This window comes from Salmo salar, chromosome ssa11 (assembly GCF_905237065.1).
Source record: "Salmo salar chromosome ssa11, Ssal_v3.1, whole genome shotgun sequence".
NCBI lineage: Eukaryota > Metazoa > Chordata > Actinopteri > Salmoniformes > Salmonidae > Salmo > Salmo salar.
In genome coordinates this window covers 6,321,379-6,340,512 of record NC_059452.1, presented here as the reverse complement: position 1 = coordinate 6,340,512, position 19,134 = coordinate 6,321,379, and the positions used below count along the sequence as shown (strand labels likewise).

The window sequence follows — 19,134 nt, the reverse complement described above, 5'->3', positions numbered from 1 at the left end:
TTGACAATCGCTAATCAATACTCAAAAACAGCACTTTTTTTGTGAACCTGCTCATCATCATCTTCTCTCTTTTGTGGCACCAATGTGATGGGTTATGGCAGGAGAAACAGTGTTGCTGTAGCCTAGTGTGTGGTGCGGGAATAATGACAAGCGAACCTGGGGAGCTTTGTGTTCACATTGCCCGAAAAAAGGGAACCGGACCGCGAAATTCAAGCAAACCGAACTCAGACCACCTCTTCGATTGACTTCGGGGGCTCTTTTGAGGGATCTAAGTTACTTTGGAGAATTCACACTGCACAAAAAATTAAGAGAACCGCACTGAGTTCACAAAAATTGTCTGAAATGATCTGAAAGTGTGAAAACACCCTAAAAAAAGATGACAGTGTCCTTACTGACAGAGGGAGAAGACTTTTAGCTGTAATTGTTTCGGCATTCAACAATGCTATATTGCTGCCTTAGCGAGACATAACCTGTCACCAACCACAATCACGGGTAATGATAATGTTAACATTGATTACATACCATCAGTGGCCAGTTTATTAGGTACACCACACCGTTCATGAAAATGGTTCACTCCTACAGACTGAGTCATGTGGCCATGGCTTGCTATATAAAGCAGGCAGATTGAACGTTAGAATTGGCAAAACGAGTGATCTAAGCGACTTTGAGCGTGGTATATTTGTCGGTGCCAGGTACGCTGGTTCCAGTATCTCAGAAATGGCCAGCCTCCTGGGCTTTTCACACATGACAGTGTCTAGGGTTCACCAAGAATGGTGCGACAAACAAAAAATATCCAGTCAGCCGCAGTCCTGTGGGCGAAAACAGCTCATTGATGAGAGAGGTCGAAGGAGAATGGCAAGAATCGTGCTAGCTAAGAGGCAGGCCACAAACAGGCAAAGAAAGGTGTAGTATAACAGTGGTGTGTACAATGGCATCTCGGAACGCACAACTCATCGGTCCTTGTCACAGATGGGCTATTGCAACATGCGACCAGACCGGCTTCCACTCCTTTCAGCTAAAAACAAGAAGAAGCGGCTTTAGTGGGCATGAGATCACCAACACTGGACAATTGGTTCCTGTAGCGTCATGGCAGAGTCAGGATTTGGCATCTGCAGCATGAGTTCATGGCCCCATCCTGCCTGGTGTCAATGGTACAGGGTGGTGCCGGTGGTGTAATGGTGTGGGGAATGTTTTCCTGGAACATCTCCTTGCCCGAAGAATTCAGACTGTTCTGGGGGCAAAGGGGTGTCCGACCCAGTACTAGATGGGTGCACCTTATAAAAACTGGCAATACATAATTTTTTATAATACATATTTTATTGGGATTTAAAATGTCATAAACAATGATTTTTAAGGTGTTATAGTTAGTACCTTCTGTATTGTGTGTACAGGCAGTTTGGGACAGGGTCCAAACACAGGCCCGTGGTCCTTCACAGTCAGATGCTCCATTTTGGACCTCATGGCCTGCTCCTCCTCCGACACCATACGGAACGTTCCGGTCTAGACAGATGGACACAATCAGGGTTTCACTGATAGAAGAACCTGTTTAAATTCCTTCATTCCTTTCCTCTGTCCTTATTACCTCCCTTCCTTGTGTAATCATTGATCCAACATGATTTAAAAATCGGTGAAAGTAACATTATTGAATCTTTGCTGTTGTCTTTTTGGTGGCCATATTCGAATACTTAAAAAATGCATTAGTCGTTTACTTAATTCATGGAAAGGTAATTGGAATGGGAAACCTCACCCTGTAAGAGAGTGTTTGGGTTCAGTTTTTTTCAATTTATGTCAAACAGGGTGAATCTCAATGTCTACAGACAAACTGCAGGTGCAGACAAAAACATTTGAGAAATTCACACCAGCAGATACAAACAAACATTCAGGCAAAGACACAAACACACACACACAAATCCCCCTGCACTACATCCCAGGGACAGACCACAAATGATCCAGACCAGTGAGTGAATGGATTGTTTCATCTGCCTCATATGATTACAGGGAGGGTATGACAGTTTAGGGAAGACCCAGAAGCAGACAGTGTCGAAGTAACAGGGGGCGGGCAAAACGACAGGTCAAGGGCAGAGAGAGGTCAGGAGACAAAGGGCTGTGAGACATGGGTTTGACTTTCGACACATGAAAAGTGGGATGTATACGGAGGGTACGGGGCAACAGAAGATGAACAGCAGAGGGGCTAAGGACCTTGGAGATGGGCAAAGGGCCATCAAACACGGGGGGAAAGTTTGCAGGACTCCACCCGAAGTGGCAGATCCCGGGTGGACAGCCATACCTTCTGGCCGAGACGATACTGGGGAGCCGGGGTCCGGTGACGGTCCGCTTGTCGTCGATACCTGGAGGAGGTCTTGAGAAGGGTCGACCGGGCTCTCTTCCAGGTATGACGACAGCAGTGGACAAACATCTGGACCGAAGTTATGCCGAGCTCTTCCTCCGGGAAGAGGGAACACTTAACCTGTTAGGGCTAGGGGGCAGTATTGACACGGCCGGATAAAAAACGTACCCAATTTAATCTGGTTACTACTCCTGCCCAGTAACTAGAATATGCATATAATTATTGGCTTTGGATAGAAAACACCCCAAAGTTTCTAAAACTGTTTGAATGGTGTCTGTGAGTATAACAGAACTCATATGGCAGGCCAAAACCTGAGAAGATTCCATGCAGGAAGTGGCCTGTCTGACAAGTTGTGTTTCATCTTGGCTCTTTTTATTGAAGACTGAGGATCTTTGCTATAACGTGACACTTCCTACGGCTCCCATAGGCTCTCAGAGCCCGGGAAAAAGCTGAACAATATCGAGGCAGCCTCTGGCTGAAACACTTTATCGCGTTTGGCAAGTGGCCGATCAGAGTACTATGGGCTTAGGCGCATGCCCGAGTCGACCCCATGCTTTATTTTCTTTTGTCTGTTTACCTAAACGCAGATTCCCGGTCGGAATATTATCGCTTTTTTATGAGAAAAATTGATTTTAAACAGCGGTTGACATGCTTCGAAGTACGGTAATGGAATATTTAGAATTTTTTTGTCACGAATTGCGCCATGCTCGTCACCCTTATTTACCCTTTCGGATAGTGTCTTGAACGCACGAACAAAACGCCGCTATTTGGATATAAGGATGGATTATTTTGGACCAAACCAACATTTGTTATTGAAGTAGAAGTCCTGGGAGTGCATTCTGACGAAGACAGCAAAGGTAATAACATTTTTGTTATAGTAAATCTGACTTTGGTGAGTGCTAAACTTGCTGGGTGTCTAAATAGCTAGCCCTGTGATGCCGGGCTATCTACTGAGAATATTGCCAAATGTGCTTTCACCGAAAAGCTATTTTAAAATCGGACATATCGAGTGCATAGAGGAGTTCTGTATCTATAATTCTTAAAATAATTGTTATGCTTTTTGTGAACGTTTATCGTGAGTAATTTAGTAAATTCACCGGCAGTGTTCGGTGGGAATGCTAGTCACATGCTAGTCACATGCTAATGTAAAAAGCTGGTTTTTGATATAAATATGAACTTGATTGAACAAAACATGCATGTATTGTATAACATAATGTCCTAGGGTTGTCATCTGATGAAGATCATCAAAGGTTAGTGCTACATTTAGCTGTGGTTTGGGTTTATGTGACATTATATGCTAGCTTGAAAAATGGGTGTCTGATTATTTCTGGCTGGGTACTCTGCTGACATAATCTAATGTTTTGCTTTCGTTGTAAAGCCTTTTTGAAATCGGACAGTGTGGTTAGATTAACGAGAGTCTTGTCTTTAAAATGGTGTAAAATAGCCATATGTTTGAAAAATTGAAGTTTTTGTATTTTTGAGTAATTTGAATAATGCGCCACGGGATTACACTGGCTGTTGAGTAGGTGGGACGCAAGCGGACAGGCAGTGGTTGAAGAAGACTAGCCGGAGCTAGCCGAGGAGTCTTGTTCTGCGCACAGACCGGACAGGCTGCGACGAACGTGGAGACGTCCGGGACCATGGTAGGCCACTAAAAGCGTTGTCACACAAAGGCCAGGGTCCGATGGGACCCCAGGTGGCAGGCAAGCCTGGAGGAGTGGGCCCACTCCAGGACCCGAGGAGCAGACAGCATCAGGCACAAACATCCGGTTATCTGGGGCCCCCCGGGGTTTGACTGGGAACGCTGCGCCTCATGGATCTGCTTCCCTATTCCCGAGTGCCGTCATCAGACATGAGGTGGGAAGGATGGTCTCGGGGTCCGAGGGTGTAGCCGCGGGGCTATAGCGGTGTGACAATGCATCCGGCTTGATGTTCTTGGATCCTGGTTGGTAGGAGAGGGAGAAGTTGAACCGGGTGAAGAGCAGGTCCCACCTAGCTTGCCTGTAATTGAGACGCTTGGCGGTGTGGAGATATTCCAGGTTCTTGTGGTCGGTCCACACACAGAACAGATGTTCCGCCCCCTCCAACCAGTGCCTCCACTCCTCCAACGCCATCCTCACAGTGAGAAGCTCACGATTCCCCACATCATAGTTCCTCTCCGTGGCAATGAGGCGATGGGAGAAGAAAGGCACAGGGATGTAACTTGAGATCCAGGGCAGAACGCTGGGACAGGACAGCCCCCACTTTGACATCTGAAGCATTGGCCTCCACCACGAACTGAAGGGACGGGTCAGGACGAACCAAGATGGGAGCTGTGTGAAACGGTGTTTGAGATCCCTGAACGACCGATCAGCAGCTGGGGAGCACATTAATAACAGAACTTTGGGATAGGTGAGTGCAGACAGGGCGCTGTAACCCCGGATAAAGCGGCGAAAAAAGTTGGCGAATCCCAGGAAATGTTGCAGCTGCACCCTGGACGTAGGCTGAGGCCAATCCACCACCGCTCTCACCTTCCCGGGATTCATCTGTTCACTCCCTGCAGTGATGACGTAACCCAGGAAAGGGATGGTGGAACAATGGAATTTGCACTTATCCGCTTTTACAAAAACCTGGTTTTCCAGGAGGTATTGGAGATCCTGTCGGATGTGTTCTTTGGCAAAGCGGGAGAAGACGAGGATGTCATCGAGGTAGACGAAGAGGAACCGGTTCAACATGATGCAGAGAGCATCGTTAACCAGAGCCTGGAACACAGCTGGGACGTTGGTAAGGCCAAATGGCATGGCCAGATACTCATAGTGACCGTTGGCTGTGTTGAAGGCAATCTTCCACTCGTCTCCTTCCCGTATCCGCACCAGGTGGTTTGGCTTTCCGTAGGTCCAGCTTGGAGAACACGGTGGCCCCATGGAGCGGCAAAAAGGCCGAGGAGATGAGTGGTAGCGGATAGCGGTTCTTCACGGTGATGTCGTTGAGGCCCTGTTAGTCGATGCACAGGAGGAGGTTTTTGTCCTTCTCCACAAAGAACCCTGAGCCGGCGGGGGAGGCAGAAGGACAGATACACCCTTCAGCTAGGGAATCGTCAATGTTGGTCTCCATAGCCTTGGTCTCTGGACCCGACAGAGAGTACAGTCGTCCCTGGGGTGGAGTGGTGCCTGGGAGAAGGTCAATCCCGCAGTCATAGGGTCGTTGCGGCGGAAGCAAACTGGCCCAGGCCTTACTGAACACCTCCCGGAGGTCCTGGTACTCCGGAATGGCGGAGATGTCCAGGGCAACTTCCGAGCCCACAGGAAGACATCCCGGGGCAGGCTGCGCTGACTTCAGACAATGGGCATGGCAGAACGGGCTCCAGCCCATGATGGCACCAGCAGTCCAGTCTATAATTGGATTGTGTCGCTGGAGCCAAGAGAATCCCAATACCACGGGAACCTAAGGAGACTTAATCAGCATTAATTGGATTGCCTCGCTGTGGTTCCCTGACACTCGTAAGTTGATGGGAGTGGTATTGTGAGTGACCCAGCCCATAGAACGCCTGTGCAGCGCTCTAACATCTATGGGAATGGAGAGGGACTAAGTGGGGATGCCCAGCTTGGACACAAGGGTAGCGTCCATAAAGCTCTCATTGGCCCCAGAGTCGATGAGTACCCAGAGAGATTTCGTCTGGTTTCCTCACAGCAGGATGGCATGGAAAGGGGTGCGAGTAAGGGCAGAGGAAAAGTTCTCCATAAGGCCCACCAGAGTACTCGTCGCTTCTTGATGAGCCTGATTTTTTAATGGGCAGGTAGCTACGAAATGTCCCACAGTTCCACAATATAGACAGCTCTGGGTGTGGAGTCGGCGTAATCTGTGGAGAGCACAGATTCCCTATCACTCCTACGTTCTCAAAGCCGCCCGTCGATCCGGATGGTCAAGGCTATGAGGGAGTCAAGGTCTATGGGCAGCTCCCGGGCTGCAAGCTCTTTGACCACCTCCGATAATCCGTGAAGGAACATGTTGAACAAGGCTTCTGGGTTCCAGGCACTCTCAGCCGCCAATGTACGAAAAACGCAGCGTAGGGAGTCTTGACGTAGCTGGGGCAGCTTACGAGCAGCCTCTCTGTCCCGGAGAATCAAACACCTTACGAACTTCTGCCACAAACCACTCTAGACTGAGGCAGACGACTGTTGCTCCCACACCGCCGTGGCCCAGGCGAGTGCCCTCCCGGACATCAGCGTTATGATGTACGCTATCCTCAAGCGATCTGAGGGGAACGAAGAAGGCTGCAACTCAAAAATGAGGGAGCACTGGGAGAGAAAAGCTTGGCAGGTTCCGGAATCTCCAGCGTAGCGCTCCGGAGGAGGTAAGCAGGGTTCCCGGGACACTGGGGTAGGCTGGGAGATTATGGGTGTGACCCGCTGCCCAGTGGGGAATGTGCGGAATTGCTCCAGCAAAGTCTCAAACGCCTGTTCATGGCATTCTGCCAGGGTATGGAGTTCCTCCATAAGACATTGCGGTAACTCCTCATGTTGTCTAATGGTGACAGCATTGTGGAGCTAGTCTGAGTCTGCTGGATCGGTCATGGCCAGTTCGTACTATCACGTTTTAGGGAAGACCCAGATGTAGACAGTGTCGAAGTAACAAACGTTTATTACTAGAACAGGGGGCAGGCAAAACGACCAGTCAGTAATCCAGATCAGAGTCCAAAAGGTACAGAACGGCATGCAGTCTCAGGGTCAGGGCAGGCAGAGGTCAATCCAGTGTGGTGAGACAAGGTGCAGGACGACAGGCAGGCTCAGGGTCAGGGCAGGCAGAATGGTCTAAAACCAGGAATACAGGAACTAGAAACAGACAAGAGCAAGGGGGAAACCTCTGGTAGACTTGACGAACAAAACTAACTGGCAACAGACAAACAGAGAACACATGTATAAATACATAGGGGATAATGAGGGGAGATGGGAGACACCTTGTGGGGGTGGAGACAAGCACAAAGACAGGTGAAACAGATCAGAGTGTGACAGAGGGCTGTTAAAGCCACCTCTTAGATTAGGAGGAGCCCATCCCAGATCCTGCATATTTTACAACAACAACAGAGTTAACGAATGACGTACAGTGACATTCATATGTCCCCCGAAAGGGGGAGGATGTACAAACACGTCTGGTGCCCAAATTGATGACGTATGTCGCGCAGCTGAGAGTCGAGTGTAGAGGAACGGATTCAGTTCAGTCAATCGTCCTGATGAGCCCTTCCCAGCTAGCTAGTTTATGCTTGTGGCTTGAAACTTCAGAGAGAATTTGAAACTTGTCTGCAGAAGTTGGGACTTGGGAAAGTGTTCAGAATCATTCAATTTTTATCAGATACATTTGTTGTTGTTTTTTTTACAAAAATGTAGACGTTAATGCCGTAGTTGTACATTTTCGGTAAAAATCAATACTATAAATGTGCTTTAGCTGTTATCCTGGCCTGATATTGACTCAAGGTGAATGACACTGCGTCCCGTGTTGTGTGGCCGGCTTGCAGCACAAACTATCCCCAATTAGCTTTTTCTTTTTTACCTTTATTTAACTAGGCAATTCAGTAAAGAACAAATTCTTATAGACAATGACCGCCTACCCCAGCCAAACTCTAACGACACTGGGCCAATTGTGCGCCACCCCATGGGACTCCCAATCACGGGCGATTGTGATACAGCCTAGAATCGAACTAGGGTCTGTAGCACTGAAATGCACTGCCTTAGAGCGCTACGCCACACGGGAGCCCAAGACTGTATCATGGTAACATCCAGATGGTTACTACCAATATTACAAGTTATTTCTCAAAATTGTCCACTTTCTCTACCACTGTTGACATGTGGCACATGTGCCCGGTGGGAAGCAACTGCTGTCCAGTGGGAAACAACCCTCGTTGGCAACCCAAGCACCTCGATACAACCACCGTTGCACTGGTAAAGCCAGAAGTAGACTGCCACTCTAGCTATAAAAGCCTTTAGAATAGTTCACTAGTTGGCTAAAGTTAAAACAGTCTGGCATCCAGGCTAGTAACCTTTTGAATAGTTACTAAATTAACTTACAGCAGCCATTGTCACAGGGTCTTGCAGCAGCTTCACTGACACTGAAGAGAAAAGAGTTGGAACAGAGAATACATTGGCTTACTCTCCAGAACAATTAAATTACTGTGCTCACAGAAAACCCATGTAATCATTTTTTTGTTCATTACAACACTTAAAACAGTACTTTAAGAGCAGCTGTACTTTAGGAGTCTAAGAGTAGGTGTGCTGATTTTGGATCAGTTGATAGCCTTTTAGATCACAATTAATTAGATTACATGTACTGGGGAGGGGGAGGGGGAGGGGGTAATCGTAGATCAGCACTCCTACTCTGAGACGCTTGATACATACGGCCCCTTCACATGAAAACAACAGTAAAGTTAAGTGATGAAAGAAAGATCATGGGGTAAGATAATCCTATTTCATGCATCTTCTCTTAACTACAGGGCTACAATGAGGGGGCACTGGGAACCCCACCCTTATACACTCTGAATCAAAGAAAATGTTTTCCAATCAGTTTTGTAATCTGCCATGTATTTTTACATACAAAATACATGTAATACAAATTGCATTTTTGACATTTTTTCACATTGCATTACAAACGTGGTGGTCAAAGCTCTCTGAAAAAAACAGAAAATGATGCATCACTGAAGCACCTGACCATAAGAAAGGATTTAGAAAAGTAAAGCAGACTTCCTCTATCATCCACATAACAAAGACATAACACAGCACTTTGTCATATAGCCAATCCCTGATAGTTATTCTGATCAACCAACGTGTTTCTGCTTCAGTACATCTTCGTTTAATCCAGATATAAAACTACATGTGGAATTTTAAGAAGAGAGCACATCACTGTGTGCATTACAGCTAGACTTGCATTTGTCTTTTCTTAAAACTCAAATATTGTGCACACTTTTTTATTTTAACATACAGTATGCAGTCAAGTTTGGACACAACTACTCATTCAAGGGTTTTTCTTAATTTTTACAATTTTCTACATTGTAGAATAATAGTGAAGACATCAAAACTAGGAAATAACACATATGGAATCATGTAGTAACCAAAAAAGTTAAATCCAAATATATTTTATATTTGAGATTCTTCAAAGTAGCCTTGATGACAGCTTTTAGCATCATTCCAGTATCCCTACAAACAGAATCAGACCTAAACGCCTGTCTTTTGAAACATTGAAACGAGCTCTTCACAACTGTTTAGATTGTATCATCATCATAACCACGAAGTCAACACATGTTTCATCAGAACACTCTTAGAAAAAAGGGTTCCAAAAGGGTTCTGTGGCTATCCCTATAGGATAACCCTTTTTGGTTCCAAGTAGAACCTTTTTTGGTTGCAGGTAGAACTCTTTCAGGTTCCATGTAGAACCCTCTGTGGAAAGGGCTCCACATGGAACCCAAACGGGTTCTACCTAGAACCAAAAGGGGTTATTCAAAGGGTTCTCCAATGGGGACAGCCGAATAACCCTGTTTGGTTTTTCTAAGAGTGAACAAATAAAAAGAGACCATCTAAAGTTCTGTACAGACACAGCCAGGAAGTAAACCAAAGCAACCTCTATGAATGTGTTTTAGCAAGCGATTTGTACACTCCTAGAAAAAAAGGTTATATCCTGAACTTTAAAGGGTTCTTCGGTTGACCCCATAGGGTACATATTTTCTGTTCCAGGTAGAACCCTTCTATGTAGAACACTTTCCACAGAGGGTTCTACATGGAACCCAAAAGGATTCTCCTGTGGGGGCAACTGAAGAACCCTTCTTTTCTGACTGTACTGTATAACCTATGCATGTACAAGCAGCACACTTAATAAAGTGTATTGTCTCTTTTCTCCTGAACAGTGACAGTACAAGCCTTACCTTAGTGATGGGTGTCCGGTTGCTGCACAGGCAGGGATGGAGTGAGTAAGAAAATGAGTGACAGAGACCGGGTGGTAGAGGATAAGGCATGCCGGAGTGAGAGAGGAGTGATTGGATTAAGCTGTCACACTACATTACTGTGACATAATGAGAGCGAGAGAGCGAGAGAGAGCGAGAGACTCCTGAGTTCTTCTGCAAAAAAAGTAGAATTAGAGTTGGATAAATGTAGATCAACTATAATTTTTTCACAAGGACTTAAACAGTATACTAACCTCAACATTAAAACCTTCAATCCAAATCAAAATTCCATACCTAAAACCTTGGTTTTGGACAAAATTACCTGAATGGACTATTACTACCAACGACTATCAAGAAAAAACTTTTAACAAACCAAAACCTGCAGAAGAAACATGCAGAACCTAGAAATACCATCCAACACAAAATTGAGTGAGTAATATTCAGTCTGAAGCTACTTCTGAAGCCCCCAAAAGTAAAAGAATAATCCTTTTGTTGTAATTTTGTAATATAAAGCTAAGTAAATGTATATTACGCTAAGGTACCAAGCTGCTAGGACAGAACAGACCTGGAGGCACCTTCAATTAGCACTGAAGTGTGAAGTCAGATGTGTGAAAACTCTTGAGCCAAAACAAATGCAGAGGCCTTTGAAGCCCCAATGGCTTATCCCTGTCCAGAGGTCATTACAATACAGTACCCCATGGATATTAAAAATAACACTGCAAGGAATAAGTAAAGAAAATAAAACAAGTTCCTCAAGGACAATCCAGAGACAATATTTGCTGACTGCTGCAAGGAGAACGTAAGCAACTTAATTTTCCACACAGACCGTCCCCTGGCATGCCACAGTGCTATAAGAGCACACTACCCCTATGTCAAGAGAGAGGGTATTGGCCCAGGGTGGAAACTTAGAATACTCGGCATTGAGGAAATTGAAACAACCTCTGTCAACGTGTACAAGTCTGGGACAATAATAGTGCAGGGCATCCTCATGCAGTTCCAGCAGGACCTTTACAGGATCAAAGAGAGAGCACAGCAGGAAAAGGTCTCTGTGATGACTCCCCCATCATGAGTGAGTCTGATCACACCTCTTCAAACTGTCCTGCAGACGAGGATAGTCACCCCCCAGCACTGAACACACCCAGGTCCCACAACTGCACTGCTACTCCATCATTGAGAGGGATAAATTCACAGAACTGGAGAGAGACATGGTGGAGCTCAGAGAGCTAGTCCACAAAACCCAGACAGAAAAAGCCCACAAAACAAACCAACACAACCCCCCCAACAAAATCCGGAGGGCAGAAGGTAGAGATGAACAGCTATCTGAGAGAGCTGGCTGCTCTACGGACTGAAGTGAAGTGAAAGATCCCAAAGAGGCACACATGGCACTGAAGGACGAGGTCAGAAAGCTGAGGTTTGCCAGAGAGCAGGACACTATCCCAGACAAGCCAGCAGAACAGCCCACTCCAGACCCAGACCACAACACCACATAAAACACAGGACCCACCAACCCCACCATCTCCACCCTGCCACCATACAGTGGGTGAATGCAAGCATTTTGTGAGACTGTGCCTCAAAACCTAATGTATACCTGGCCCACCAATCCACCCTGGACTTGAACAGCCTTTATGACCAGGTCCACCTCTACAAGGCAGCAATCCCAACTTTTGCCAGGACCCTGAAGGACGTCACCCTCAACTGTAGCCCCAGCACCTCACACAGGAGCAACAGAGCAATGGACCCCCCCCAGACCAGTGAGACACCCTTCCAGACCTGCAAGACCCCCCCCCCCCAAGGACCTGCACCAAGAGAACCCGCGCCAAGAGGACCTACACCCAGACCACAGCATCACCAGCCACACCCCAACCAGCTAAGACCACCACAAGCAAACCCTAGCCACACCCTATATAGGCCCCCCCATATCAAACCTATGCCCCTTCTGCCCAGCACCTGCGGCAAGGACGTCAACATGACAGCAGGACATATGCCTGTGCTGTGAGCAGAGCACGACCTCAGACCCTGAAATATACAAGGTCTGAGGTCATCTGCCTTTGGCCTAAAGAGCAGGAACCTAGACTTCAAAGAAATTGGAAATACAGACATTGCAATCCTACAAGAAACATGGTATAAAGGAGACTGACCCACTGGTGGCCCTCTATGTTACAGAGAGCTGGCAGTCCCATCCACCAAACTACCAGATGTGAAACAAGGAAGAGACTCAGGGGGTTAATTTGGTATAGAGCAGACCAAACCCATTATTAACATTTGTCAAAACGGGAACATTTTACATCTGGCAAAAAAATTATGAAACTCTCTCAACATTGAAAAATGTCCTAATGTGTGCTACCTATACCCCCCCAATATAATCCCCATACTTTAACGATGACAGCTTCTCCATCCTAGAGGGGGATATCAACCATTTCCAGGCTCACTAGTCTGTGGCGATCTAAATGCCAGAACTGGACAAGAACCCGACACCCTCCGCACACAGGGGGACAAACACCTACCTGGAGGTGACAGCATTCCCTCCCCCATATGCCCTCCTAGACACAACATAACCAACAAAAACGGGTCATAACTACTGCAGCTCTGTTGGACGCTGGGTATGTACATAATCAATAGTAGGCGTCGAGGGGACTCCTACAGTAGGTACACCTATAGCTCATCTCTTGGCAGTCGTACTGTAGACTACTATATCACAGACCTCAACCCAGAGTCTCTTAGAGCATTCACAGTCAGTCCATTGACACCCTTATGAGATCTCAGCAAAATCACATTACTTGAACAGAGCTATGCTCAATCATGAGGCATCAAAGCCAAAGGAACTGAATAATATTAAGAAATGCAATAGTTGTGAGAAAAATAGTGTGGAAATCTAATTAGGCAACAACAAATTCAATCCCTTCTAGACAATTTCCTAGACAAAATGTTTCACTGTAATAGTGAAGGTGTAAACTTGGCAGTAGAAAACCTAAACGGTATATTTGACCTTTCAGCTTCCCTATCAAATCTAAAAATTGCAAGCAGACAACCTAAGAAAATGAACAATGAGAAATTGTTTGATGAATAATGCAAAAACCTAAGAAAAATATTGAGAAACCTATCCAACCAAAAACATAGAGACCCAGAAAACCTGAGCCTTCCTTCACTATGGTGAATCACTAAAACAATACAGAAATCTCAAAGTAATTGAAGAATCCATAGAATCTAAAACCACTTCTGGGAAAATTGGAAAACTAAACACCACAAAGAGTTCTATCCAAAACAGATGTATGGATAACCCACTTCTCCAATCTTTTTGGCTCTATAACAAAGAACAAACAGCAAAAACATATACATGATCAAATACAAATCTTAGAATCAACTATTAAAGACTACCAGAACCCACTGGATTCTCCAATTACATTGAATGAACTACAGGACAAAATACAAACCCTCCAAGGCAAAACAAGCCCTGTGGGATTAATGCTATCCTAAATGAAATAAAATATACAGACCACAAATTCCAATTGGCTATACTTAAACTCTTTAACATCATCCTCAGCTCTGGAATCTTCCCCAATATTTGGAACCAAGGACTGATCACCCCAATCCACAAAAGTGGAGACAAATTTGACCCCAATAACTACCGGGGGATATGCGTCAACAGCAGCCTTGGGAAAATCCTCTGCATTACCATTAACAGCAGACTCGTACATTTCCTCAGTGAAAACAATGTACTGAGCAAATGTCAAATTGGCTTTTTACCAAATTACCGTACGACAGACCACGTATTCACCCTGCACACCCTAATTGACAAACAAACCAAAACAAAGGCAAAGTCTTCTCATGCTTTGTTGATTTAAAAAAAGCTTTAGACTCAAATTTGGCTTGGGGGCCTGCTATACAAATTGATGGAAAGTGGTGTTGGGGGAAAAAAACATACAACATTATAAAATCCATTTACACGACCAGCAAGTGTGAGGTTAAAATTTACAAAAAAACACACATTTCTTTCCACAGGGCCAGGGGTGAGACAGGGATGCAGCTTAAGCCCCACCCTCTTCAACATATATATCAACGAATTGCCGAGGGCACTAGAACAGTCTGCAGCACCCGGCCTCACCCTACTAGAATCTGAAGTCAAATGTCTACTGATGATCTGGTGCTTCTGTCCCCAACCAAGGAGGGCCTACAGCAGAACCTAGATCTACTGCACAGATTGTCACCTAGATCTACTGCACTGGGCCCTGACAGTAAATATCAGTAAGACAAAAATAATGGTATTCCAAAAAAGGTCTAGTCGCCAAGACCACGAATACAAATTCCATCTAGACACCGTTGCCCTAGAGCACACACAAAAACTAGACACACCTTGGCCTAAACATCAGCTCCACAGGTAACTTTCACAAAGCTGTAAACGATCTGAGAGACAAGGCAAGAAGGGCCATCAAAAGGAACATAAAATTTGACATAATTAGGATCTGGCTAAAAATACTTGAATCAGTTATAGAACCCATTGCCCTTTATGGTTGTGAGGTCTGTGGTCCGCTCACCAACCAAGAATTCACAAAATGGGACAAGCAAAAATATCCTAAGTGTAAAACGTAAAACACCAAATAATTCATCAGAGCAGAATTAGGCCGATACACACTAATTGTCAAAATCCAGAAAAGAGCCGTTAAATTCAACCACCTAACAGGGAAGCGATTCCCAAACCTTCAATAACAAAGTCATCACATACAGAGAAATGAACCTGGAGAAGAACCCCCCAAGCAAGCTGGTCCTGGGTCTCAGTTCACAAACACAAACAGACCCCATAGAGCCCCAGGACAGCAACACAATTAGACCCAGTCAAATCATGAGAAAACTAAAATATAATTACTTAACACATTGGAAGGAATTTACAAAAAAACAGAGCAAACTAGAATGCTATTTGGCCCTAAACAGAGAGTACACAGTGGCAGAATACCTGACCACTGTGACTGACCCAAAATGAAGGAAATCTTTGACTATGTACAGACTCAGTGAGCATAGCCTTGCTATTGAGAAAGGCTGCCGAAGGCAGACCTGGCTCTCAAGAGAAGACAGGCTATGTGCACACTGCCCAGAAAATGTAGAAACTGAGCTGCACTTCCTAACAAATGTATAACCATAGAGACAGATATTTCCCTCAGATTATACAGACCCACAAAGAATTTGAAAACAAATCAAATTTTGATTAACTCCCATATCTATTGGGTGAAATACCACAGTGTGCAATCACAGCAGCAAGATTTGTGACTGGTTGCCACAAGAAAAAGGGCAACCAGTGAAGATCAAACACCATTGTAAATATAAGCTATATGTTTATTTATTTTCCCTTTTGTACTTTAACTATTTGCACATCATTACAACACTGTATATAGACATTATGACATTTGAAACATCTTTATTTTGGGAACTTGAGTGTAATGTTTATTTCACTTCTGTTTATTATCTATTTCAGTTGCTTTGGCAATGTAAACATATGTTTCCCATGCCAATAAAGTCCCTGAGAAAGAGGGAAAGAGAGAGATGAGAGGAAGGGGAGAGAGAGAGAGAGAAAGGGGAGAGAGAAAGGAAGGAAACCTGTAAAACAGATGACATCCAGGGTAATGAACCATTGTATGCATAGGCTACGTAGCCTAGATAACCTTATTAAATATATATATATATATAAAAAAATTATATATATATATATATAAAAATTGTAAACTATTTTTATTAATGAATATTTAAATACTGTATATTTGTTTTATCCCCTAACCTGTTATAACACCCACAATGATAAAAATGGATTGATAGATCAATCCACTGTTAAACACATCCTAAAGAAACATTTGAAACACAGCACCCTTAAGGATAAAATCAGCTATAATATTCAGGGGTTGTGCTCTTCAACCTTGTGTGAGAATCACAAACCCACATTTTGTAGATTCTTTATATAGTTCAAATGTTACATTTTAGTCATTTAGCAGACACTCTTATCCAGAGCGACTTACACTAGTGAATGCATACATTTCATTTCATGCATTTTTTTTTTGTACTGGCGCCCCGTGGGAATCAAACCCACAACCCTGGCGTTGCACACACCATCCTGGCGTTGCAAACACCATGCTCTACCAACTGAGCCACAGGGAAGACGTTATACTTCTAGAGACATGGAGTAGAGGAGAATTACAAACATCCTATCCAAAAAAATACAGGGAGTTTAATGTACCTTTAGTGAAATATCCACATGTAAAATGGGCCAGAGATTCAGGAGGGATTATAATCTGGTATAAAAGCAGATACAATTTGAAATATCACAGCAGAGAGAAAAGGAAAAAACATATATTTGACTGAAGATTTTTTTTTTAACTTAAACTGAACATTTACATGTGTGCACTGTATTGTTAAAGTCATAGGTTTACAGACACCTTAGCCAAATACATTTAAACTCAGTTTTTCACAATTCCTGACATTTAATCAGAGTAAAAATTCCTTCTTTTAGGTCAGTTAGTATCACCACTTTATTTTAAGAATGTGAAATGTCAAAATAATAGTAGAGAGAATGATTTATTTCAGCTTTTATTTCTTTCATCACATTCCCAGTGGGTCAGAAGTTTACATACACTCAATTAGTATTTGGTAGCATTGCCTTTAAATTGTTTAACTTGGGTCAAACGTTTCGGGTAGCCTTCCACAAGCTACCCACAACAAGTTGGGTGAATTTTGGCCCATTCCTCCTGACAGAGCTGGTGTAACTGAATCAGGTTTGTAGGCCTCCTTGCTTTCACACGCTTTTTCAGTTCTGCCCACAAATTTTCTATAGGATTGAGGTCAGGGCTTTGTGATGGCCACTCCAATACATTGACTTTGTTGTCCTTAAGCCATTTTGACACAACTTTGGAAGTATGCTTGGGGTCATTGTCCATTTGGAAGACCCATTTGCGACAAAGCTTTAACTTCCTGACTGATGTCTTGAGGTGTTGCTTCAATATATCCACATAATTTTTGTTCCTCATGATGCCATCTATTTTGTGAAGTGCACCAGTTTGATTTGCACTTTTCGCACCAAAGTATGTTCATCTCTAGGATACAGAATGCGTCTCCTTCCTGAGAGGTATGACGGCTGTGGGACCCAAGGTGTTTATACAATTGTTTTTTCTGAGATCTTGGCTGATTTATTTTTCATTTTCCCATGATGTCAAGCAAAGAGGAACTGAGTTTGAAGGTAGGCTTTGAAATACATCCACAGGTACACCTCCAGTTGACTCAAATTATGTCAATTAGCCTATCAGAAGCTTCTAAAGCCATGACATAATTTTCTGGAATTTTCCAAGCTGTTTAAAGGCACAGTCGACATAGTCTATGTAAACTTCTAACCTACTGGAATTGTGATACAGTGAATTATAAGTGAAATAATCTGTCTGTAAACAATTGTTGGAAAGATTACTTGTGTCATGCACAAAGTAGATGTCCTAACCGACTTGCCAAAACTATAGTTTGTTAACAAGAAATTTGTGGACTGGTTGAAAAACGAGTTTTAATGACTACAACCTAAGTGTATGTAAACTTCCGACTTCAACTGTCTGACTCTCCATATTTGAATTATCAAATATTGTTTTAGACTATTCTGACATAATTCATTTTTCAGTCAGTAGGCAAAGTTATGTTAATGGAGGATCTAAATGCTTGAACTGGTAAAGAAGCAGACTACATAGATTTAGAGGGAAACACCCATATATATCATATTACATCTGTATATGAATCACAACTGATTACGGAGACAGAGCTACGACAGTATTGTCAACAAAAATGGGAAACAAGTTCTCCAGCTCTGTAAAAGCCTGGGTCCGTACATTGTTAATGGCAAGACTCTGGTTGACTCTGGGTAGGTTTACTTATTGCTTTGCACTAGTAAACAGTGTTGTTAACTATGCCATAACAGATATGGAGCAAGAAAGAAAAATCTATGCCTTTATGGTCAAGCCACAGCACCCCTTGTCAGACCACTGCCAAATTAGAATTTCAGAAAATCTGATAAAGAACCCCTAAATTTAAAACCTAAACTCTACCCCCTGCTGACCACATACAAGCGGACAAAAAATTGCCGTCTAGAAACCTCTTAAGAATCAGAGCCTTTTTTCCCCCTTCAGTTTCCACCTAAAATGACATACCCAAATGTAACTGCCTGTAGCTCAGGACCTGAAGTAAGGATATGCATATTCTTGATACTATCTGAAAGGAAACACTATCTGAAAGGAAATGTGAAATTAATGTAGGAGAATATAACACAATAGATCTGGTAAAAGATAATACAAACAAAAAAACGTGTTTTCAAATATTTGTTTTTGCATCATCTTTGAAACGCAAGACAGTGATGTAGGATTCTAGGTGTAATTTTGATGTTGCCCACAAGATGGCAGCAGTGTATGCAAAGTTTCAGACTGATCGATTGAAGAATTACATCACTACACAATATTTTGTATCAAGTCTGAAAGTGAACACCAGGATGGAACACGGGAGCCTCACTGCGGTGGCAATCTGCCTGCTCTTTCTGACGGTGGATGGCGCACTGGAGTCTCATGTGGGCATCGTTCCATGCCTCTTCTGCACGCCTGAACCACTCATCCACTGCAGGAGCTTCGGTCTGGCTCAGAGTACATGGAGCCAAGGCTGGCTGATAACATCTATGCCCCAGAGCACGGGGGCTACAACTCGGGATTATAGGTGCACTCAAGACAGGTACCTCTCCCGAATTGTAGAGACAGGACAGGGCATCGTCTTTGATGTTTTCTTAACCTAAGCAATATATCAGCGTGATATCGAATCTGGTGAAGAAAAGGGCCCATCTGGCTTGTCACGGGTTCAGTCGCCTCGCTGTCCACATGTACTCCAGTAC

The 19,134-nt window shown here is 44.0% G+C and overlaps 1 protein-coding gene across 2 annotated transcripts in view; it reads right to left on the bottom strand.

Moving 5' to 3' along the window:
* Positions 1-19,134, bottom strand: part of LOC106561906 (retinaldehyde-binding protein 1) — a 39,800-nt gene that overhangs the window by 15,131 nt on the left and 5,535 nt on the right. The window contains exons 1-3 of one of the 2 annotated variants that reach the window (XM_014126243.2): positions 10,233-10,380; positions 8,389-8,429; positions 1,372-1,500 (exon numbers count right to left, since the gene is read on the bottom strand). In XM_014126243.2, coding sequence (XP_013981718.1) covers positions 1,372-1,500; positions 8,389-8,397 — 138 coding nt within the window. In that variant the 5' untranslated portion in view covers positions 8,398-8,429; positions 10,233-10,380. Of the gene's footprint in view, positions 1-1,371; positions 1,501-8,388; positions 8,430-10,232; positions 10,381-19,134 lie in introns of those variants that run through there. The other variant, XM_045688947.1, reaches the window with a different exon arrangement.